Here is a 25289-nt window from a genome sequence, read left to right on the forward strand (position 1 = left end):
TTTTCGCTTGCCAAATATAAAATGGCATAAACAGAAACATCACATGAATTGCATGACCACAGGCATATTATATCTTATTTCATGTATATGCGGGAAATTCTATGTTGGAAAAACAAAACGGGAATTTCGGAACTGCATATATAAACATCCCTACTCCATTAACACTGGCAAAATTATTACACTAATTAGGTATTATGTTGGTACCAAACATAATTTCAACAAAAAAGTCATATCGTTTTCAGCTCTAGAAAGAATTTTCCCTAACCTGAGAGGTGGAGACATAGTTAGGTCCATAAATATTTGGACAGAGACAACTTTTTTCTAATTTTGGTTCTGTACATTACCAGAATTATTTTAAATGAAACAACTCAGATGCAGTTGAACTACAGACTTTCAGCTTTAATTCAGTGGGTTGAACAAAAAAGATTGCATAAAAATGTTAGGAACTAAAGCCTTTTGTTTTATCACAATCACTATTTCAGGGGCTCAAAAGTAATTGGACAATTGACTCAAAGGCTATTTCATGGGCTGGTGTGGGCAATTCCTTTGTATATCATTATCATTTAAGCAGATAAAAGGCCTAGAGTTGATTTAGGTGGGGGGGAGGGTTCTTGTAGGTGGAAGATTTTGCGGTTAACAGACAACATGCGGTCAAAGGAGCTCTCCATGCAGGTGAAACAAGCAATCCTTAAGCTGCAAAAACAGAAAAAACACATCCAAGAAATTGCAACAATATTAGGAGTTGCAAAATCTTCAGTCTGGTACATCATGAGAAAGAAACAAAGCACTGGTGAACTCAGCAACGCCAAAAGACCTGGACGTCCAGGGAAGACAACAGTGGTGGATGGTCGCAGAATCATTTCCACGGTGAAGAAAAACCCCTTCACAACAGCCAACCAAGTGAACAACACTCTCCAGGAGGTAGGTGTATAGATATCCATGTCTACCATAAAAAGAAGACTACATGAAAGTAAAAACAGAGGGTGCACTGCAAGGTGCAAGTCACTCATAAGCCTCAAAAATAGAAAGGCTAGATTGGACTTTGCTCAAAAAAATTTAAAAAAGCCAGCACAGTTCTGGAAAAACATTCTTTGGACAGATGAAACCAAGATCAACCTTTACCAGAATGATGGCAAGAAAAAAGTATGGAGAAGACGTGGAACAGCTGATCCAAAGCATACCACATCATCTGTAAAACATGGCGGAGGCAGTGTGATGGCTTGGACGTGCATGGCTGCCAGTGGCATTGGGACACTAGTGTTTATCAATGATGTGACACAGGACAGAAGCAGCCGAATGAATTCTGAGGTATTCAGAAACATACTGTCTGCTCAAATACAGCTAAATGCAGTCAAATTGATTTGAAAGCATTTCATAATACAGATGGACAATGACCCAAAACATACAGCTAAAGCAACCCAGAAGTTTATTAAAGCAAAGAAGTGGAATATTCCTGAATGGCCAAGTCAGTCACCTGATCTGAACCAAATTGAGCATGCATTTCACTTGTTGAAGACTAAACTTCGGACAGAAAGGCCCACAAACAAACAGCAACTGAAAGCCGCTGCAGTAAAGGCCTGGCAGAGCATTAAAAAGGAGAAAACACAGCATCTAGTGATGTCCATGAGTTCAAGACTACAGGCTGTCATTGCAATTACTTGGTAATTATGACTATTGTAATGAATTATACATAATAATAACACAAGAGTGAGAGGTCAGATCAAGATTATATAACTCATGACTAAGCAGGTATACCTGCTTCATGTTCCTGCATCATGTATAAATCAATATGTCTCATTACTTTATATTATGCACAACATATGTATTTATCCATTTATAAAAATCTACATATAACCATAAAATCATATCAAGTTTGTTATGAAAGGAGAAGACCTAGTATTCTTTTGCTATTTGTTGGTTGACAAAGAGATTTTCTAATCACCTACCATATCTATTGTATTCCATAACAAAAAGTTTCATTTATCAGCCTTATAATATATAAATCGGTCATTATGAAAAAAGGTGAAAAAGAGAAAAATCAACTTACTCATTTGTGAAGAAGATGACACATATGTACAAAAAGGTGGCTTTTTCTTTTGTTGATTGTCCTGATCATCAGCATAAAAGGAAATCATACAGAGTTTTTCAATGACTTCTTTGTGACTAGTTTTGTAAATATACTGAATATAAATTATATTGACATTAAGTATTTCAAAAATTTAGTTTTGTTTTGTTTTGTATATATCTAGTTTAATTTTGCCTGATTTTCATGTTTCATTAGTTTACTATGAGGTCATTATTGAGGTCATTATTTCAAGAACAAGAGCCAATCTAGCAAAACCAATACCATATTTGGAATCTGTGCACCAAACATAACCTAACATAAAAACATAACATATTAAAATGACTTTGGACCAGTTTGGAAAGAAATGTTTGTTGACCAGTGTTATTAATAATGTAATTATTTTTTTCAACTCAAACTCTAGTGCCCCAAAAAAGCCCCTTTTTCTTTTTCTCTTTGTTTACGTTATAACATAACAGAGCTGCTTTTTCATTTATTTTCCATTTGGGTATGGAGTTTGGGTTTTTTTGTTTTTTTTTAACTATTACCATATATACTAAGCACACCTCCCAATTATTCATACAATAAAAATTAAAAGCATAGACCTGAAAAAAATCCAAATTGGCAAGCAGACCTAAAGGCAACGGTTGAGAAAGTGCTGCCGGACATGAAGGTAGTAGGGACTAATGGACTTCACAAGCAGATTCTGCAGTGATAAGGCTACCCTCTGCAGAACAAGGGCCCATCTGCATTTTTATGACAAGAATGACGGGCATTCTAGACAGCACACAGCTAAAGGTATTTGACTGGCTCACACAGCTAATGTTGTTCAGTGCTTATACTACCTCTTTCTCCATGAATTCCTTCATAACTCTACAAATATCCACAAGGAGTTTTTTTTTACTGTCTTACTGTAGGAGTATTCAAAAAATAGGAACACTGTCTTCCCTATTTACCTGGGAGAAGACTGGACTGCTAGTAGCAAAGGGAAGAAAGCAAACTGAAGACAACAGAAAATGGTTTTCTGGTCAGCAATCCAGAAGGCACATTTTTTACATTTTACAGTTTAGAAGGATGCATTACAGGGCTGTGAAAAAGGAGCTTACAATCTGGGCCACATAAAAATAACAAAATGATTTTGTAAAATTGATATAAATTAAATAATAATTGTGGTGTTGCTATTCAGAAAAAAACAGACAGAAATAATGCCAAAGTAGGCATACCTACTTTTCAGAAGAAAGAGACAAGAAAAGGGAACAATTATTAAAACGCTGAAAAAAAAACTCTCACTTTTACCTTGTTGATGTGGCCATTTGCCACAACCATCAGCTGGCCCTCACCCCTATTTTTTTCCCTCTTCTTTCTTTTACTCCTGTTTTTGTAAAAAACAAAAATAAAAAAGCAGAAAAAAAAGCTAGCATCACCATACCAAAGAAAATCCACCTGGTAAAACTCTTGGGAACCACGTAAACAAAACGGTACTGGTGGAAAGAATTTTCACAGAGTCCTTCTATCCTTTAGATCACAAGTATTATTATTATTTTTTTTTTTTTAATATTTTTACTGACAGGAAATTGGGAATACAGATTACAGAAGAAAACAAATACATCCATATTCAATAAGTAACCACATAGACACACCAGGTACATAAAAGGCGAAAGAAAAAGAACATGCATAGGTCATTAGGAGATGGTGGGTCAGCAACATTTCCTGTCACATGTCCATATTTTAATTTGTAAACAAAACAACAAAAACCTTAAAAAATAAAAATTTGGGGGGGGGGGGGTCAACAGCCTTAAAACATTCTTGTACCAGCAGGTTTTACTGCTTTAGGGAGTAATTAGTTGAATAAATTTAGAATGAGGCAGCTAATACTAAGTTAAATAATGTCCTTTAGAGACTAACACCGGCCATAATCATGCGGACTAAATAAAAATATACCTTGGTGAGTTGTACAGCCAGCTGTTAGTTATCAGTATGAGGACAACATTCTTTGATCATACCAGACTGTATGCTTAAAAAGATCAATCAGCTCCTGCAGTTGTGTTGTGGAGAGAAATTGTTGCAAGTATGACAGTGAGGAGGCTTTTGAGTCTAACTATTGCTTCAAAATAATCTTCTTTGCAGCTAAAAGGCATGGGTGTTCAAATTTAGAAAGTGCCACAGTGTTAGTGATCATGGTGTGGGACATGGGGGGAACCTCAACATGAAACAGGGCAAGATGTGGAGACAAGTGTCTAGTATGACCTGAGATTCTCTCTACATATCCAAACACTAGGTCCCAAAAAATCATAATATCGGAACAGTCTCATAGGGCATGCTCTAGAGAAGCCAAGGGTAATTGACATTTCGGACAGGCAGTTAACTCATAAGAGACCATTTGCGGTTTTACTTTCATATTGAAGCCCTATGTATGATTTTAAACTGCATTTCCCTCCCTTGTTTACTCACTATATATTTGCGCACATGACTCCAACTTGCCTTCAGCATATCCAAGGTATCAGGATAGTTATATCCTAGATAGATTGCCCATCATTTGACAAAGGAATGTGTGGTTTACTGGCTTGTATTTGTCCCATTAGCATCGGGTAAATATGAGAAATTGAGTGCTTTACTGAGGGATCTCCCAGTATCCTAAACACTGGAGATGGGAGTCGTAAACCTAAACGACCAATCTGACTTTCAAAAAAGCTGATTTCACTTGTAGATAGTAAAGAAAATGCTGTCTCGGTATAGCGTACTTGACTTGGAATATGTGAAAGGACATTATGTGGTTGTCCTCTCCGTTTTTATACCAAGATTTGTATGCTTGGTGTGTACAACCTTGTGGGAATCCTGGGGTGGAACAAATGGGCGCTGCTAATGTGGTCCCAATGCCACAACTATGTAATTTCTTGAGTTCCCTCCAAGCCAAGATTATGTCTCTAAACAGTAGGTTATCCTGAATATTGCCAGAATAACGGAGCAGGATTAGTTCAGTAACCCTAACAACAACCAAGGAAGAAGCATTAAGGACTCAAGTTTACTGGCTGTTAAATGAGATATCCCATGCCACCAATCTTTAACATGCCTCAGGTGGCAGGAGAGGTTGTACATGCCCACATCAGGAAAATTAATACCGGAGTTTTCCAAGACAATTTGGCCCTGGCTATCCGCGGTGTCTTCCCCTGCCACAGGAAAGATATAAAGGCAAAGTGAATTTTTTGTACATCCGAATGTTTCAAAAGGAAGGGGAGGGTCTGTAATGGGTAAAGGAGTTTGGCAAAACTTATCATTTTCAACAAATGAAAGCAGCCCATTAATGATAAAGGTAGGTTTGGTCAGTTCCGCTATGATTTTGCTTATCAATGGGGAGTAATTAAGGGCATACAAGTCAGGAACTCTACGGGAGATTTTGATGCCCAGATAAGTCACCTGGTGTTTAGCCAATTTAATCCAAGAAGCTGCAATACCCGCTGCAGCCATCGTGGGAAGATTTGAATTAAGGCCAAGTAATTCACGGAAACCAGAAAATGTACCAAAATCCTTTATATGTGCAACAACAGTTGGTAAATCTCTAGTAGGATTCTGCATAAACAACATCACATCATCTGCAAACATAGCTAGTTTAATTTGCCCGCATTGGATGTTGATACCTTCAAGTACATTACAATCACTAAACGATCTTGCTAATGGCTCTATGGCCAAGTTGAATAACGGTGGAGAAAGAGGGCAACCCTGCCGGGTGCCTCTGCTAAGGGGAAAAGAAGGGGATAATAATCCAGGTACTTGGACACGGGCCATAGGTTTAGAATACATAGCCGCCAGAAAGGAAGCTATATTACCTTGGAGTCCAAATTTCTGGAGCACCAGCTGCAGCCAATGCCATTCCACACTGTGGCCTTCTCTGCATCTGACAGTAGTGCCGCCGACCCAGAGGAGTAACCTTTAAGTCTAGCTTGTTCCAGAACTAAAAGTAACTTTCTTATGTTATAGGTAGTAGACTTCCCTTATAATAAATCCCGCTTGCGCAGGGCTCACTAAGCGTGGCATATATCTAGCCAATCGGCTGCCAAACAACTTTACATCCTGATTCAGAGGAGGTATCGGGCGGTATGAACCTGGGTCAAGGGTATCTTTATATGCTTTGAGCAATACTTTTATAAAAGCAAGATTTCCCGACTCCAGATAGGTGGAGGAGGAAAACATGGTGTTGTAAAGTGCCGTTGGAGATGGTGTCACTTTACCTACTATTATCGTACTCTTACTCAAACTATCTGGACCGGGCCCTTTGCAATTGGCAGACAGCTTAACCCCCCTAGCATTCTAATTCTGTCAGTTTTTTGATGCAAAAAGTGATCCTATTTTTTTGCATAGGAATTTTTGTTTATATTGTGGGCCTGTAATTCTTAGGATTAACTCCCGGGTATGATAATTATATTTATTTATTATATTATAATCATAAATTATATTATAATACATAATTATAAAAAATATTTTTAAAAAATAATGTGCTTCATTTCACTGCAGATGCGAGCAGCAATAGGAATCTGCTATTGCTGCCCGCATCTGCAGTGAGATGTGAAGCACAATGCAGGATTTCTGCATTGTCCTTCGCATCTCACTGCTGATGCGAGCAGCGGCGTGGCCGGGACCCGGGTGGTATTTAAAAGCAGATTACTAAGTAATCTGCTTTTAAATTTCCTGCCCGGCCACGCCCCCCGACGGACCGGCGTCCCGGCTTCACAGCAGGTCCAACCGATCGCCGCTGGAGCACGGGGCAAAGGTAAGGGGGGCTCTTAAAGTTACCCCGAGTGAGACTCGGGGTTACCACTTTTTGCATGTAAAAGCCACCCAGAGTCACACTCGGGATTACCGCTAGGGAGGTTAATTACAGAGGTGACCTCCTCCTCGGTTATGGCAAAGTTAAGACGAGCCAATTCCTCTGTTGTAAGTATAGGGAGGTTCAACTTGTCCAAAAAACCCTTGCCCTTGATATACATCACCACCTTGGGAAGTATACAAATTGTTATAAAACATTGCGAATACAGAAGCAGTATCGCGTGGAGAGTCATGCAATACTTGTTGTGAATCTCTGATGGCCACTACTTGAGGGGGCATTCTAAATCCCTCACAAGTTCTAATATTGGTCTGTTAGAGTCAACTTGAAGTGGTGGATCCTGATGCCACATGACCCTAAAGATATCCACCTGGAATCCATCTGTCTGTACATTATTTTCATTGGTTAATGTATGTGAATTGTTACTGATACCGGTATTCCCCATAATACACATTTCTTTGTTCATGAAGTCATGAAACATTGAAATTCTTCCCAGCTTGAGCGTGTTATAAGTTATAAAAGAACATACATAAAAACATTTAAAGAAATACATTTATTTAACATAGTATAACCATCAACAGCCCAATAACAAATATTTACAAACTTGAAGGAATCAAATCTCATAATAGAAAATGTAAAAAAAAAATACTTTTAACAAAAATATGTATTTTTTTATTATAACATTTTAGAACACATATATTTAATATAAAGAAACTCTGTAAGTACTGAAAGTATTGCATTTTTTCCTGTTATGTCTCCCAAATAATTACCACCCACTGCTAAGGGCTGTTTAAAGTCTATACCCTTACTGAAAATAAGCTGTGCTAAGAAAGACAGAAAAAAGAGCTAGCTTTATAGGTCAATGCTTATTTACCAGTAGCATCCCCTTTGCAAGTAAACAGAAAATATCTTACTCAAACAACTTCTTTGGAAGCTAAAGCTGGTGCAGTTTATAAAGCAGATTTCCATTCAAAGGCTTCAGGTTTTCACTTTGAGCCTTGATTTCTTTTAGCGCCCATTTGCCAGACTATTATATCTATTATAATATTATAGGCAAGGTCTCACACAATTGTTGTTTGTTACTTATACACACTTTTCCTCACCTTTTTAATTTAATGAAAATGAAAACAAAATATTAGCATAATGAGAGTTTTTGTTTTGCCAATCTATTACTGTAAAACAAGCAAGTAGTTCTTAAAAGGTAAACTAGGCTTATGTTTTGTGCCTAAAATTTAAAGCATACATTAAAAATAATATTGAAAAAAATGTAAAAGGACTTTATATCACAGCTCAGGAGACTGCTTTGTAAAAAGACATAAACATAAAACAGTTAAGTCATGAATCATGTTCCATCTCAACATCAGCAATTAAGCAATAAATGATAAACTGATTTTCAAGGGTATACATACAACACTGGGTTTCTAGAAACATATGCAGATGCTGTATTCACTTTTAGCTTTCAATAGTGATTGCCTTATAAACTGCCATGTGCTTCAGAAATGTTTTGCTTCATGTATACATTTTTAATCAATTTTGCAAGCTATATCCTTCTGTCACACTGCCCAGGCAGGCCACAACCCAATATGATTCACCTCAATTTTTTCTGGTGTCACATCTAAAACCTAGGAAGTCATAAGGCAGAAGCTTAAAATTATTCATGGAATCTTCTGGGCTGGACAGTGAGTCAGAAGTGTTTGAATCACAGGAATTTTTGGCACATAAAACTAATACCAAATACAAATTTAAACTGCTCTGCAGTTTTTCTGTTGATCCACTTTAGCTTTTATTTTTGATCATTGTCAACTGAATATAAACAAATAAATGAGAAATAGACAAAACTTATAACATCCTTTTTTTTGTTATTCTATTATAAAACGGAGTATATTCATTTAAATTTTTATATCCAACACAGAAAAATACTAGTGCAATGTCACTGTCCAAGGTACCAAATTTAAAGTGTGCTTCATTAACTAGGACTTGGTCAACTTTTATTTTAAGAAAAATGCTGTTGTAATATATTTCAGGCTGATGAGGCCTGACATGAAAACTGACATGAAAACTGCCAACACTGCTTAGTTTAAAATAAATTCACTTCAGTTAGTGAATAAAATATTATCATCATAAAACTTTCAAACAAAAAAACAAAACAAAAAAAACTATTCATTCCTTGCTAACTATTTCTTTATAATATTTGGGTTGTCAGATTCCTTGTACCTTACCAAATATATACTTTGTCAAATTTACTGCTATCACATATAGGCCCAGATTTATGAAAGCACTCAAAGGCTGGAGAGAATACACTTTCATCAGGGAAGCTGAGTGATCCAACAAACCTGGAATGGATCTGGTTCAGCATTTAAAACGTTTGCTAGCAAATGGTTTTTAAAAATCCATTCCATGTTTTCTGGATCACCCAGCTTCACCTCTGAAAGTGTATTCTCTCCAGCCTTGCAGAGCTTTCATAAATCAGGCTCATAGTCGTTAGGGTTGGCTAAATAATACTAAGTCAATGCTGTTTAGCCTTTCTCTTGCCCCTCTTTGCTTTTTTGTTACGAAGTTCTTCAAAGTCTCCATAGTCTACTTCATAGTCGTCTTGAAAGCCTGAAAACCAAGTAAGAAAATGATTTCAATGGTGCACAAAATAACTAGGATAAGTGTAAAGCATAGGGTTTTTTTGTACACCAATAAAGAACATAAAAATATACTTATCTTAAATATTAATGAAGCAATAAAAATGGTCAAGCAGAGCAAACAACTCTGTTTGCCCTTTTAAACACAAAAGGCACACTGCCAGCTTGTTTTCAGGTAATACAGGTAATTTTTTCAGACTACCAAATCAGTTTTTGCTTAACCAATTTACTGAATGCAAAAAGCACTCAGCTGTGTCAGGAAGTAAATAAACATACAGCAGCTCGGGTTTGTTTACCCACTTGGTTTTAGGCTTTGCTTCTGACATGTTTCCCAGGCTTACCTGTGCCTCGGGGTGCCCGGGACCTTCATGGCAGTGGGAAATACAGTAAATGTCTGCTTAGAGAATGACTAATCTCCCCTGGATACTATGTAGCTGGGGTAAAAATTGACTTGGTTTACATTAGGGGTCTAACAGGTACTGCAGTGTAAAGTAAAGTAAAGCCTCGTCCAATTTTTTTTACACATTTTAACCCTTTCAGGAAATGAGTAAGGGGTTTTATGTAGCCCTGTACTCATTCCCTGAAAGGGGTAAAAGTAAAACTTTTATAAACGCTTATGTAAAATTGCGGCAATTCGCGGTAAATAGCATCATAGGCGTTTATAAAAGTTTTTTAGCGTTTTAAAGTTAAGCTTTAAAACGCTTGTAAAAGTGCATAAAAACCCATATAAACGTGGTAGGAACGTTTATATGCATTTTTAAAATCGTTCATGTAGACCCAGCCTAAGGAAGCCTAAGGGAAAAATGCGTCAGGTACTTGAGACAATTATAGCATACCCGTGTGAGATTGTAAACACTGTACAAGCTAAGCAACCTTTCTGTACTTGATTTTTGAATTTACCCCCATTTATTGATTGTATTTAATTTAGTAGTGTACACTTTTAAACTTTTAGTTTAGTAGGTCTACACCAATCAATCATTAGAACGCTTTATTATTTACTAATTCCCTATAAAAAGCCTGTCTGTCCTCCACTCTTTCCTTAATATTTAAACAATTTAAATCAGGCTGGGCAACTTAAAATATTCTTTACAACAGATTGAAAACTCTTACTGAAAGTCATCTCACTTTTACTCATAGTTTGCACTATTTACACATTATCACAAAAACAAAATGTATGAATCAAGAGTAAAAATTGTTTCACCTGTTTTCTATTTGAATCATATTTATTATAAACATATTTATACATAGACCCCTAAAAACACATACATTTGAGTTTATTACAAAAATTTTATTTCACAGTGCCTCTGCCTTTAGAAAATTTATGTTTTGGGGGTAATATTCAGGCATTAAATATCTGTTGTCCTGTCAAAATTTAAAGCAAAAATATTCTTGTACTGGTGTTTTCTTCAGGTGGTAGCAAAGTGGTTAAAATGAAAGTGCCCTGGGATGACCTACAATACCCCCACATGGACAGCTCTTAAAATAAGTTGGTAAAACAACTTTGTCACTTTTAACAGCTTCCAATAAAAACTAACTAAAAATTGCCTTTGTTTACAAACTGAATTTTTTTACACAAATTATATTCACATAAATCAATCAGTAATAAACAGCCTAATATACCTTGATTTTTTAAGGCCTGTTGCTCAGGTTTCTTCAGCAATTGAATGCCTTCTGAAATGCTAGCCCTTAAATCATTCACAGGTCTCTTCAATTTTTCTTCAGCTATACAAACACAATTTTGGAATATATAAAAATATTTATCATCTTCACAAATAAACTGAAAATCGTACATTCGTTATTATACTGAATACATTTTTGATTAAAATGTTTCTGGCAGAACAAAAACAAATAAAGCAAAATTTGCAAGCTAGAATTTTTCAAAGACTTTAGAAAATATTATGAATTTAGATGCACTGTCATTTTTTAAATGACAGTAGGTGGTGAATATTTGGTGTTATTAGGTGTTCTTTTTGGTGTTATTTGGTGTTCTTTGCAAAGTGAATGTAACACTAAGTTAAAGTGGATTTAAAAAAAGGGTAGACAAGCCTTTTATATATAAGATAAAAATTACCTTTTTTTGGGGGGAGGGGGTTTAAACCCCTTTTGAAAAAAAAGGGTACTGCCCCTCCCCTTTCTGTCTTGATCGACACTTTTTCTTTAATGGGGTAAAAAAAATGCTAGTCTCAGGCGCAGTGAGTTCAGCACTCTTTGCTAATTTAATCTCATGTGCAGTGAGTTCAGCACTCTTTTGTTTCCCATATACATCACCCAATCTTGTGCCTGAGCAGAGCGGAAGAAGGGCAAGGAGGATGGTGCTCCCAGCACTTCCTCCGGGCCAGAAAGGAAGATACCATGACAATGTGGGACTCGATCCAAGAAACCTTTGTAGAGATTGACAGATCTATAAAGGTAAAGTTTTTTTTTTTTTTTTAACAATTTACTTCTGCTTTATTGAATTGAATTAAATTGAATTATCCCTTGTAGGGTGATAATTCACCTTAGTCAGTAAAAAGCTCACATTTCTTTACTAAATCAGCCCTATTTATGTTACCATGAGATAGAATGACACAGTTGTAAGAGTACAGAAACGGTTCTTTTTCACTGAGATGGCCACCAAACGGAGCAATTTAGATCAACTTAAAATCAGACCCATGGAGGATAATTTATCTCTAGGAACACACCTAATACATCATGAGTATGGAGGATCAGTTTATCATATAGTAAAACCACACTGCTGCTCAGATTATAAACCCTAATTTTAAATTACAATACATTATGACAGCTTGGAGCTTCTGGCATGTCTTGAAAGTAAGTGTTAGATATTAGAATGCTCAAACATAGATAAATATGTGGTAGTTGTAACGCAAAAAAAAACAATCCATGCAAAATAACTAAATATTGTTAATGCATTTAGGTACTCCTTTTGTAAAAGCAATGCCATAAAAATAAAAGTGAAAATATTAAATTCCTATGGTATTGTGCAAAGGGGAATGTAACTCAAAATAATAAGACAAGTTGAATTTTATATTTACCATAAGTAACATAAATATACATATAATGTAGATTATATTATATGTATATTGTATGAGACCTACTTTTGTATAAATAATTTATTCTGATTACATAGAGTATGGAAAGGTATGTTTTACACAAGTACCTAATGATTGATTGATGGTTATCACATGCTTTGCTTCACACTATGTACAAATACTACAAATTGTCCAGTTTATTAGGATTATTTTATTATTTAGTTCAAACCATATATTATCACCCCTGAGGCAGCCTTGAAATGGTGAAGCGTGTCGGAAACTAAAGAGGACTACACATTCAGATTGGGCATTTCTTAATCAGCAGTTCCTATATGGCTCAGTATTTTGTCTAGTGCCTAATTGGTGACAAATCTAAACCTAGTGTAATGCTTTGCTGATACAATATTACTGTTTTTGTGAACTAATATAAAAAACAGTAAAACATTATCCACATGCCAAAAAGCCCTTCTTCAATATCTCTAATTTTTACTAGGATGTGACCATGCTAAATCTAGTTGGTCAGTAAAAAAATTTGGACTGTGCATCCACTGTAATCACAAGACTAGCATAGCCTGTGTAGAGGTAAGGGGAAGGATTAGCAATATGCGCTTTTCAGAGTACTTAACTGAAATGCATTAATGTATGTATAAAGCAATGCAAAAATAAATACAGTGACTTATTAACATAATTCCTGTTACCCAGGAATTTACAAACTAGGTCCTTACCACAGTCACACTGATCTATTTAGGCACTCCTGTGTCAGAAGTAACTATCTTGGTAGAAGACTAGGAACTACAAAAGAAGAACACTATATATCATGACGAATACACAAGCTCCAATATGATCTTACCTTGACACCAAGCTTTGTCTTCATAGATCTCCTCCATCAAATCAGCAACAATTTTCATTTTGCTCTCAATCTTAGTCTGCACAAGAAGAAACTCCTCATGGGATGTAAATTTTGTTTTTGTCTCTGTTTGTACAATAGACCTTCCTTCGCTAATTACCATGTCTACTTCAAGCCTGAAAAAATCAAGATATTCCTGGTACGCTTTACTTTGTTTACTATGTTTATCAAGCATTATGTGTTCTTCATAAACTTCATTCAAGTTGTATATTGTAGGTGTTTCCAGTTCCTTAAAATAGCTCATGGTTGGAGTTGGACCATCTTCTAAGTCATCTTCAATTTCAGTTAGATCGGAAACCCCTACTGCTTGAGAAAATTTTACTCCACACAAGTCGCACTGTGTTTTGTCAACATTCGCTTTTTTAAAATTGTATGGAACAGTTTCTTTATTGAGTCTTTTCTGCATATTTGTGCAAGCTTTCTTCCATTTTGTACAGATGTATGCAAAATGAAACAGCATTAAAATTTTTCTAAGAGCTTTTTGCTTCTGTACTTGGACAGCCACTTTTGCCAATAGATCAGCTTTCTCCTCTTCAAAGTCTTGTTCATGATCCATGTGAGAGGACTTGAAAGTCGGTACCTTTTCCTGAAAATTGCCTTGTTTTCTAAACTTAAGTTTATCATCGAAGAAAATACCACGGATTTGCCCTTTGGTATAGTTTGTGTCCCATCTCCATGTGCATTCAACTAGCCGCTCATCATCACGCTGTGTCAGTAAATTCTGGAGGAGGTTGATGAGATCCTCATCCTTATCCGTTGAGGTAACCCTGTCCACAGCACTAACTAATCTTTTTGGAATCATCTGTGGGAAATTTGTTTGGAGATCTTTTATGTTATTCTGTAATTGTGGGATAACCTTTCTAAGTATGGACCTTGCTTTTTCACTGAAAACACTGTTAAGGTTCACCATCATTACCAAATAAAAGACAATACTTCTTTCAGCTTCTCCTGAAGAAATTGAATCAACACAATTGAAAGCATCTAAAAGAACATTGAACTCTGCATGTTCACAACCACAAAAAACACTAGCAAGATAAGTAAGATGATGGTGGAAATGTGCTGTAAGTTGACCTACATCCTTTGGTCTATACTCCCACAAAATTGAATATGTGTCCTTCAGAGAATTTTTCTTTCTAAACATAGTTTCCCAGAAGTGGAGAATGGAAATATAACTTTTTGGAATTAGCACTGAACACTTGGAAAATCTCATTAATACTGCACAGCAGAGAATAAACTGGAATTCCAGCAGCATCATGGTATTACCAATGTTGGGTATCAATGGCTCAATACATTTCCTGACTAATAAATTCATAAACCTGTAAAAATATTTTTTGCAACCATCTGGATTTTTGTTGATGTACAATTCATCCACAGATGCTTGCAGAAGCCTAAAAAAATGGATATGAGGCATCTGTGACAAGTCTCTAGAAGTATCAGGTTTCAGCATTCCATGTTTACCTTCTAAATATTTCCTATTGCCATTTCCTTGTGAATCATTCACTTTGTTCTTCTGCTTTTCATATTCCTTTTCATATTGTACCTCTTCCTCATTTAGACAGCGTTGCAAAGTATCTGGATATTGTGACAGTAAGCTACATATCTGCATAATTTGTAGCCAAAGGTCAGTTGATTCTCTCCTGTCTCGCTTATTTTTCCTCAGTGATTCAAGAAATTTGGTCAGCATAGTTTTGGCTGGCACTGAAATGCTGAGTAGGACCTCTTTACACATTTTTGGGTTTTCCGAAAGGATACGCATATGAAAATGTTTAGCAAACACCAACTTTAAGAGAGACTCACAGTATTTAAATCCATAGGTCTTTCCAATTGTTTGGAAATCATCAGAAACGTTATCACTGAGCTTTTGTGCTTCAATTAACAATCCACAGATGGTAATTAAATTGATATTAGACCTCAAGATTCCTTTCAACTCAAAGTACTGCAGAGGCTTGTGAGCATTTTGGCAGTTATCATCACATTCCAGACCTACAATGAAATTGCTACAAATACCTGTGCAACCCTGTACGAGAATTTTGACAGAAATTTCATGAAGCCTTTTTAAAAGATGTTTTACTAACAACACCTTGACATCTTTCAGGTCCCTTGGTTCACTATCCTCTTCTGATTGAATTAGAGCAAATCTTGCCCCCTCATGTTCCAGAATTGAGAACTGTTGTTCTTCCAGCTGAACTACTCCATAAAAATCAAGACAAGACTTTACTATTTCTCTGTCTGCATTTGTTCTTGTTTCCTTGAGTGCTTTTACTAACTGTAGCAGAAACTCTAATCCACATGAAACCATAAATAGCAGCTTTGGATTTGACTCCTCAAAGTTTAATGCGTGACATAATGATTCAACTACACCTGCATAGTTGAAGGATTTCTGAAACATACAAAAGGAATTTCTGATTTTTGTAAAGCTGTTTTCCAAGATACCTTGAAGAAGAATAACCTCCGCAGCTGCATCTTGGTTGTTTGTATCAATGAAAATGTCTAAAGCCTCAGAGAGCAAATCATCTGGGTCTTTATTATTTACCAAGCTGCACCGTGCTACTGCAAGCAAACATGAGGCTCGAAATTCTCTTCTACTTGTCAGATTTGCAGCCTCTAACAACTTGCCATGTTCTCTCATTAAAGATGCTGCTTCTTCACATCTATCTATACTCTTTAGCAACTCTGCAGCTTCAGTCCAACATTTTTGATTTTTAAGGAAAACCAACTGATCTTCAGTATCAAGTTTGGAGAGCATTTCAGTCATTTTACTGAGATTATTATTTTTGAAGTAGTTTGCAGCTGCTTCTAAACAGAACTTCTTTTTGGTTATCTGTAATGGTCCACTAGGGTGTATCTTTTGGTGTCTGAAACATAAAAACAAATCACAGGTTAAAATAATAATTATTATTATTATAATTAAACAGGATTTATATAGTGCCAACATATTACGCAGCGCTGTAAGTTTTAACCTTCTGGGCTGTTCATTTCTGTCCAGATTTATATGTATAAAAGCAGTACATTGTCTTTCAAGAAAATTTATTTTACATTGTAAGCCTATAATTCTTAGGCATAGCTCACCGAATTATGTCCAGTATTTAATAAATTAAAAAATAAACTTGAAATAAAAAAAAAACAAAAATCTGGTAAAACAAGGGTGCATAAAAATACTGAAACCTGTAATATAACTGTACACTGTACAGTAGCATATATAATATATATATATATATATATATATATATTTTGTCTCACACAGAGACACGACTCCTAGGGGGCGCTACAGCTTGCACGGAGGTGGTGTGAGCCCTGAGAAGGGCCAAGGCGCAGAGTCTTAGCAGTAACCAGGTTTTCTCCTGAGCCTCTGACAGTAAGGATGGTGTGCCGCTGGTTACTGCCAAGTTGTGGTCCTTGGCCCACCAAGGTCGGCAAAATACGGTACCAAATCACAAAGCAGACGGATAGTCGAGGAAAGCCATGGTCGAGGCAGGCAGCAAGCAAGAGAGGTCAGGTCATGCCAGGAGTCAATTGCCAGACATCCAAGAAACAGACACCAGTAACACGGGCCACTGCAGGCACAGGGAACACAGGAGTTACTGGAAGCAACAGGAGGCACAGGTGACTCCGGGATATCCACAGACAACCACAAGAACAGCACAGGGAAGTTGGCTGGGAACCAAAAGACTGGACAACAAGGGGGGAATGCAGGACAAAGGAACAAAAGGAAACACTGATTTAAGAACCAGGTAAATAGTTATTACCTCAACAGGACTAGGGGCTCGGCACAATGTTTGGCTTGTGAAAAAAAAGGACTTTTAATCAAGTGAAGTTCGAAAAAACAGGAAGCTGTTATTGATTTTGTGCATATTGTGCATTTGGGAGTAGTGTTTGCTTGACTGTCAGTTTTGTTTTACCAGCTTTTTTTTTTCTCCTTTGCTGACCTTTAAGGGGGGGTGGTCAAGGCTTCACAGGTGATTTAAGTTCCTTGGGGCACTCATTTTAATATAGATAAATGTAAAGTTCTGCACTTGGGGGCTAACAACATGCATGCTTCATACTGGTTAGGGGGAATAAATTTGGGGGAGTCAGAAATGGAAAAGGATCTGGGGGTTCTAGTAGATCATAGACTTAATAACAGCATGCAATGCCAAGCTGCAATATCTAAAACTAGTAATACTAGTACTTTCTTGTATTAAAAGAGGAATAGACTGCAGAGATGGAGACATAATCCTGCTCTTGTACAAAGCATTGGTCAGACCACATCTGGAATATGCAGTCCAGTTTTGGGCACCAGTTCACAAAAAGGACATTGTGGAATTCGAGAGAGTGCAGGGAAGGGCAAGGAGAGATTAGCTGAACTGAATCTATTTTCCCTTGAGAAGCGATGTTTAGGGGGGGTATGATCACCATGTATAAATATATAAATGGTCCATATAGAGAACTCTCTTAACCCTTAATCGCTTTGAGATATTTACAAAGAAAAGAGGGCACTGTTTGCATCTGGAGGAAAGAAGTTTAAGCTCCGGATAAGGAAGGGATTCTTCACTGTAAAGTCTGTGAAAATGTGGAATCGGCTCTCTCAGGAAGTAGTTTCAGCAACTACTATAGATTGCTTGAAGAAAAAGCTGGATGTTTTTCTAGAAGCACAGAATGTAACTGGGTATTAAGGCTTTAAAGTAAAAATAACAGGGACTGTTGATCCAGGGAACATCCAATTGCCTCATGGAATCAGGAAGGAATTTTTTTCCCCTGTTGATGCAAATTGTACCAGGGCTTTTTTTTGCCTTCCTCTGGACCAACTATGTCTTATAGGGTTTTATATCTGAGATATGTTTATTTCTCTAGTGGTTAAACTTGATGGACCTATGTCTTTTTTCAACCTAACCTACTATGTAACTATGTAACAATGGAGACACGTTGCACCAGTGCAGTGTGTAAGCTAGCTAAATAGCCAGGGCTGGTCATGAGGCTATTTTAAGATTGGCCGGAATTGATAAAGCTTGGAAACGTAGCGTCAGAACTGCCCGCATGCGCAGGAGAGAGGCGTTTGCGCTTCAGTGAGGAAGAGGTAAGTGTGGCATATATATATTATATAATGATTACTTTGTGTTGGATTCAATAGTTATTTTGTATTGAATCCAATACAAAATAATTTGAAATTCCCGCCACGATCCCTCGCACGCATCAGACGGGCAGGACACTGGAAGACGACGATGGGACCAGGTATTTACTTTTTATGATTTTAGCTACCCCGGGTATAGCTCAGGGTTACCGCTTTCAGCAGTTTTTTTTTACCCCGAGCCACACTCCGGGTTACCACCAGGGAGGGTAAGGTGAAAAACATAGGCAAACTATGTGACTGCTGATGTTAGAAGATTGCAAGTTTATGTACCTTTCAATAGCATGAACGGCTTCTTCATACATCTTCTCTCTGTAGTAAAGGTTAAATGCTCTTTCATACTCTCCAGCCTGCTCATACAGCTGACCAGCAAGTTTATATTCCTGTGCTTTTTTGTGGAAGAATGCTGCATCCTTAATCTAGAACACAGAACAAATAAAAACTTCATGAATACAATGGAAAGCCATATTCATCATAGAGAATATAAACAGAAAATGTTGTTAAATCCATTGAAAAGTAAATTTATACTAGAGAGTTTTACTCTAGAGCAGCGCTTCTCAACTAATTGTTTACATGGGAACCGCTTGAAATCACTTTACCAGCTATAATTTTGTATATCCAAAATTCACAGTGCATTAGTGTTGTAGTCAGTAGGAAGAATGCCTCTTACATGGCCAGTGGGAAGAATGTCACCTTAACAGAGGGAGAGAGAAGAGTGAAGAAGTGAATGAAAGGAAAGTTTCCTATAATCCATGAAAGAATGTTCAAAGGAACGGTTAAGAATGAGTTTTCCACTGTCACCCTTTGTTTACAAGAATATTGGCGACACCAGTCTACCATTTTGACTAACATACCGTGTTTCCCCAAAAATAAGACACTGTCTTAAATTTTTTTTTTCCTCAAGAAGACACAATACAGCTTATTTTCAGGGGATGTCTTATTTTTACTAAGTATGGTACAACAATCTACATTTATTCTACATCCCCTGGTGTTTGTGTGGGGTGAGAGAGACCCATAGACTGTTTCTGGTCAGTGCTGGGGAGCAGCAGCTTTACTGGTTTTTGTGGGGGAAGATAGAGACCCACAGACTATTGCTGGTTGGTGCTGGGGGAGAGAGACCCACAGTGCTGAGTAAAACGGCAGCCACAGCTTTACTTCTTCCCCCTGAGAACACACAATACCTAAAACAGAGCGTCCTGCTCCTCACTTCACTGAGGAGACTTTTACTTTTACTTTCTATCTTTCACTTTTACTTTCAATCTACCTGCTTGCAGCAGGCACAGAACGACACGCCTATCACTATGCCTTATTTTCGGGGTATGGCTTATATTGAGCAAATGCTTAGAAATCCTGCTACAGCTTTTCGGGGTATGTCTTATTTTTGGGGTAACACAGTAGCTGCTTTGTCATATAATGCCAAATCAGGGAGAATGAAACCCCTATAATTCTTAAGAAGACAGCGTGTGCACAGAATAACACGAGATTGCCCGGGACAAGGGGCTGAATAAAGTTTGCGAGCAAATCATATTTTTGAAACTCGGAAAGAAGGACAGTAGGGTTAATGAGGAAAAAGTTTAAATTGTCTACCTATGCCATGATTTCATAATTTTGTAGCAATGTCTGGGCTTGCTCACACAGTACATAGTATAGGGTTTCAGCATGAGGTGGAAGATTATCAGAGATAAGGTGCAACCCATTAAAAATAAAGAAGTATGAAGTATGGCCATTCACTCTACGCACCATCATGGGACAGGAGTAAATCTTTCACCCAAATGTGAAGAAGAGAAGCCTTTATGAACCCCCAATCCATTCTGTCACAGTTTTTTTTTTTTTTTTTTAACTTTTTTTAACTCGAACAGAACTAAAAATTGAGAATTGCAGTCAGCTGCGTTAATAAAGGTGTAAGCTAACCCAGATATTATTAACTCAACGAATATTAGAACATAGCTGGAGTAAGAGCTTTCTTTCTTTTTTGAACAGGACTCTGATATGTACTGGGAAGGAATGGACTGGACGTGTACCATATGATGTAAAGGAAAGTGAAAGCAGAGGTGAAGTGCAGTGCCAGATTACAAAGGAATAGTTTGCAGTAAGGTGGAGTGATTCATTTGTATGAACTACCTGTGCTGGTTTCTCCAATTGCTTTGGAGAGCTCCCCCACAGTATTTAGGGAGTTCAATAAGTCCCTGGCTATGGCAGCAAGATGAGGAAGTTTAGAAATAAAAAAAAAGTCTGGATTTTTGGATTTTGCTTTTAATCCCAAAAGATTCTGTGGATGCTGATTTTGTCCTAATATTATGAAGAAAAATAGGAGTGGAAGTGCGCCGCTTTGGTCCCTGAAAAGGAAGGGTTTATTTCCAAACAGGTGAAAAACATTGTTTATGTTTGGTTTTCATAGGGCTGCAAGAGGTCTATATACTTGACTTCCCCATCACCTTAAGGTATGCACAACTTTTAATTGGAAGTCCCCTAATAGATGCCTTGTGAGCTTCTCAAACCAAATCCACAGCCTAACTCCTCCTGAGAGTCCTTTACGAGATGTATTTCGCTTCTATCCCCAAACACAAGGGGACCTCTGTCCCAGGGTAAGACCAGAGACACAAGCATGTTGTCAGAATTGGTAATGTGACCAACATATATTAATTAGATCAAAGAAATGTCAGAATGCTTAACCCAAAAATGATTATGCAGGTGTATGTTTCATGGGGAAGCAAATGAAATATAATCAATGTTAAAAGGGTGCAGCAAAAGTCAGATATTGGTAAAATATCCCCCTTTAGGAGAAAAGAAGGGTAAGAAGTCAGACCCATAAAATGTGTCTAGTTCAGATTTCAAAACTACTATAAAAATCCTCTCCCTAGCAATAAGCAATAATTACCAGCTTTCAAAGTCTCCATTTGATTGGTTCTAATAAAATATCCTCAAAAACAGCCTCATGGCACTGATAAGGAGTTAAATGTATGTCTTTGTGGGTAAAGCTTGTAATAGAACCCTCACCTCATCATCCAGAAAAATATAAGGTTGTGCCCCTGCCACTCCCCACTTTCTACTCTGTCATTAAGGTAATGTGCTCTGATGTACAAGAAGTCAGTGGGAATAAAAACTAGGCAGCAAGTTAGCAACACATTTTCGAATCCTGGAGGGAGTGTAATCTCTGCTTCACTCCTACAGGGTAACTGCTGGTAAACAAGTGAAGAGGACTGCATCACAAGGCAGAGCACCTCCCTGCAGTGGCTCTTAGTCATGTTGCTGGTACCTTGTATGGATGCTGGAATCGCCGGAAAGCAGAAGGGTGGCAGGAGCGCCTTAATGCCCCTATTTCCCCATGCCCTTCAAATGTTGCATATGAATATAAAAATGTTAACCTAATGCCATCCATGATTTCCCTCTGGGTAAAGCAGGGCTTTTTTTAAGGCAGCATGAACACATGGTAGGAGAGCAATGCAGACTTTTAGTTGCAGTAACACAGCCCACATGGATAACCTAAGGCTTTAAAAATGTTAGTGCTCGCAAGATTTTTACATATATTAACCACACTTACCTTTTCAGTTTTTTTGCAAAGTTCAGCACAAAGACTAAATTCTTTAGATTTGTTTAGGCACTTTAGAGCCAGTCTTGTTTCTTTGTACTCCAAGTAAGTCTCTGCAAGCCTTAGGTATCCCAGCTGCTTTTCCCTAGAAAATAAAAGTTTCACAAACAATGTGAATAGATAGCTATGTATTGCTGTACAGATAAGAAAACATGTTGGCTAGCTCAGGATTGTTCCTTAACCAATTTTACACATGTATATGGGATATAAAGTACAGACATTTTTTTAAACACTTTGCCTGTATTAACATATCCAGCTAGGGGTGTTTAGAAAAGTCATTATCCACCTATGAACACCTTCTGGATATCCATTTCAGTACATACAGCTTTTAAAAAAAAGACATTCATATAAAACATGCAAGTTAACATGCTTCTTCTAATTCACAAGGGAGTACGTGCCCTATTCATTATAACCCTTTTAGGCCAATTTGGTTTTACTGAAAAACTTTATGATACAGCCTGCCCAGAAAATTTGGTGATAGCTTTAAAAAAAAAAACGCAGATTGGAACTGCCTTGCACTGAATACCTGCCCATACGAGGCAATCTTCACTTTCGACAAGGACAGGACCATCGATGCTATCAGGCCTGGGAGGCTAAGGGCCTCAGGACGGTAGGTGATTTCTTTTCTACAAAGTTACCGAGACCAGTGTCATGGAAGGCTCTAATACAATGTTATGCTCTCACCCCATGAGTGGCACATTCGCTCTACTACTTACAATTCTTGAAGTTCTGTACAGCACAAATGGCACACCAGGCTAAAGTAGCGGAGTGTGACAGATTTTATAATCTCTTTAACACCGCCATCCATTTCCTCATTTTATCCCAGATTACAAATGCTGTACTCTAGACCACTCTCCGTCAACACATCACAGGCCTGGTAAAAAAGACTTTGCTATACCAGACCTCAATGACAAAACTGTACAGGGTTACCTTACGGTGCGGCAAGCTACTCCTAATGAAATATGGAGGGAGACCCAATTCAAAATATTGCATAGGGCATATATGGTATTCCGCCCATTCAGTGGGACACAAGCCACCACTATGCTTTGACAACATGTGTGTTTGCGTTGTGCTTGTGATAGAAATACTCAAACACTGTCTGTGGGATTGTATTCAAATCCAAAGGTTATGGAAAGAGGTTTCATCTTATATTAAAAGTGTGACCAACATACCGTTGGTATTGGAACCACTGTTATGTGCATTTGGGAATTGTGATGCGCAAATCCTGCAATATGAAACAAGGCCTGAAAAACTGGAAGTCCCTATGTCTGTTGGCCACGCACAGAGCGATCATGCTACAATGGATACATGCAGATCCGCCCAAACTGCCTATGGTCAAGTCCTCCTTATGACTGCTTTACCTCAGGGATTTACTAGAGGCAGAGGAATCTGTGGACAATGGGGTAAAAAAATTATTTGAGAAATGGTATGCCTATATGGTAAATACCCTGGAACCATTGGAGTTAAGTCAAATACTTCACCGTCACCGCTACTCATCGTGGCACAATATAGCATTCCCATGAGTCCAAGATACCCTTGTTCTGTCAGATTCCCCCACAAAATCACTCTCCCAATCAGGAATGACACGGTAATTACTATATGGAGATGCTATTAGTTTTTGTTAGGACAACTTTCCGGATTAAAAACACCTCCCCCCCACCCCTACTTTTGAGTCTTGGTTTTACTCAGGTTTATTATGACAAGTTATGGAAAGTAGTTGAAAATGGTGTACGCAGTCAGACACACTGGTTATAAACATGTTCTTATTACGACATATTATTGGCTGGATTTTTATGTATCTTGTTAAGACACCGATTTTCTGTGGATTTTGTAAACCAAAACTCAAGATCCTGTTCTCCAGATCCTGAACTTATTTATTAGCAGCTTGAAGTATGACAATGTTCTTTTTACTATGTAAATAGTAAGAGATACTGATTGTTTTCTTGGTTGTGTACAAACCAACTAGTGAATGTCTAGCAATGCCTAGAATGTTCTTAGACCAGGAATGGCACTAAAATACTTTCAAACATTCAAATCAATAAACCTAACTTTTTATACTCAGTTGGCAACCCCAGACACAGACATCTAGGTGAAGTCAGATAATTCCCAGACCATATACACTGTCCCTGACATGCCCCAAGCATTGTCAACCTGGAAATTAAATACAAAATTTCCTGAAAATTTTTCATATTAGAATAAATAAAGTATTGATCACTTAAGAGGCACAGCTTAAAAAAGAATAACTACTATACTCAAATAACTTCTATTTCTCAATTAGTTCTCAATTACACAAACTAATTACAGTAATAATTGTGGCCAAGACAGAACAAATAACATGAATTTAAAAAGTCTTGCTGCATATAAATTTTAAAAATTATCTGCCCAACTGATGGTCCATAGCCCAGAAAAGATTGCCTCAGCTTTTCACCAATTGGTTTTCTGAGCTCTATATCATATCTGTTCTGAAAGCCCATACCTCCTTACTGACAGCTTTGAGTAAACTCAAAGAATACATCGTTTTCAATGGCATCCAATCAGGCACTCTAAATTGCTTTAATCCCTTGCAGCCTATTTTATAGATGAGGAGATATTTGATAATATTCCCTCATTGCCAGTTTTGCCAGACTGAGTGCCTTTATTTTTTTGGCCACCCTGCTAAGTGGATAGCTGCTCATTTGCAGCAACTACTTGACAAGCAAGATGTGGAAGCAGTACTAATAACCAAGATTAAGAGAATTGTTGCAAAGTAAAAACAGAGAGGACCAAGTGTCAATTGTGCCGTTATTAGCTGAAACCTTAAAATCACACTCATTTGGGGCGAATCAGAAGGTAATAAATGCAGGTGATCTGAATCCCAAACAGGCAAGTAGTATTTTGTTTTTTAAAAAAACCTAATTAATGGAGTTGGAGGGAAGTGGAGAAATAAAAGTCTGCATGTTTGCTGGAAGCCTAACCAAATTGACCTGGAATTTACCACAATAAGCATACACACATGAAATACCGTGTTTCTCCGAAAATAAGACACTGTCTTATACTTTTTTGGCTCCCAAAAACACACTAGGTCTTATTTTCAGGGTATGTCTTATTTTTCCATGAAGAAGACTACAGTACACATTTATTGTTGAAAGTCACTCATGATCACTCATGTT

At 37.3% G+C, this 25289-nt stretch overlaps 1 protein-coding gene across 1 annotated transcript in view; it reads right to left on the reverse strand.

The window, feature by feature from the left end:
- Positions 1 to 7415: 7415 nt before the first annotated feature.
- TRANK1 (tetratricopeptide repeat and ankyrin repeat containing 1) overlaps positions 7416 to 25289 on the reverse strand; it is a 67555-nt gene continuing 49681 nt past the window's right edge. Inside the window, exons 20-24 of the mRNA XM_072412128.1 lie at positions 22093 to 22225; positions 18825 to 18970; positions 13391 to 16302; positions 11132 to 11233; positions 7416 to 9482 (exon numbers count right to left, since the gene is read on the reverse strand). Of these exons, the coding sequence (XP_072268229.1) occupies positions 9388 to 9482; positions 11132 to 11233; positions 13391 to 16302; positions 18825 to 18970; positions 22093 to 22225 (3388 nt within the window). The 3' untranslated portion in view covers positions 7416 to 9387. The remainder of the gene's footprint in view (positions 9483 to 11131; positions 11234 to 13390; positions 16303 to 18824; positions 18971 to 22092; positions 22226 to 25289) is intronic.

Source organism: Pyxicephalus adspersus, chromosome 5 (genome assembly GCF_032062135.1).
Source record: "Pyxicephalus adspersus chromosome 5, UCB_Pads_2.0, whole genome shotgun sequence".
NCBI lineage: Eukaryota > Metazoa > Chordata > Amphibia > Anura > Pyxicephalidae > Pyxicephalus > Pyxicephalus adspersus.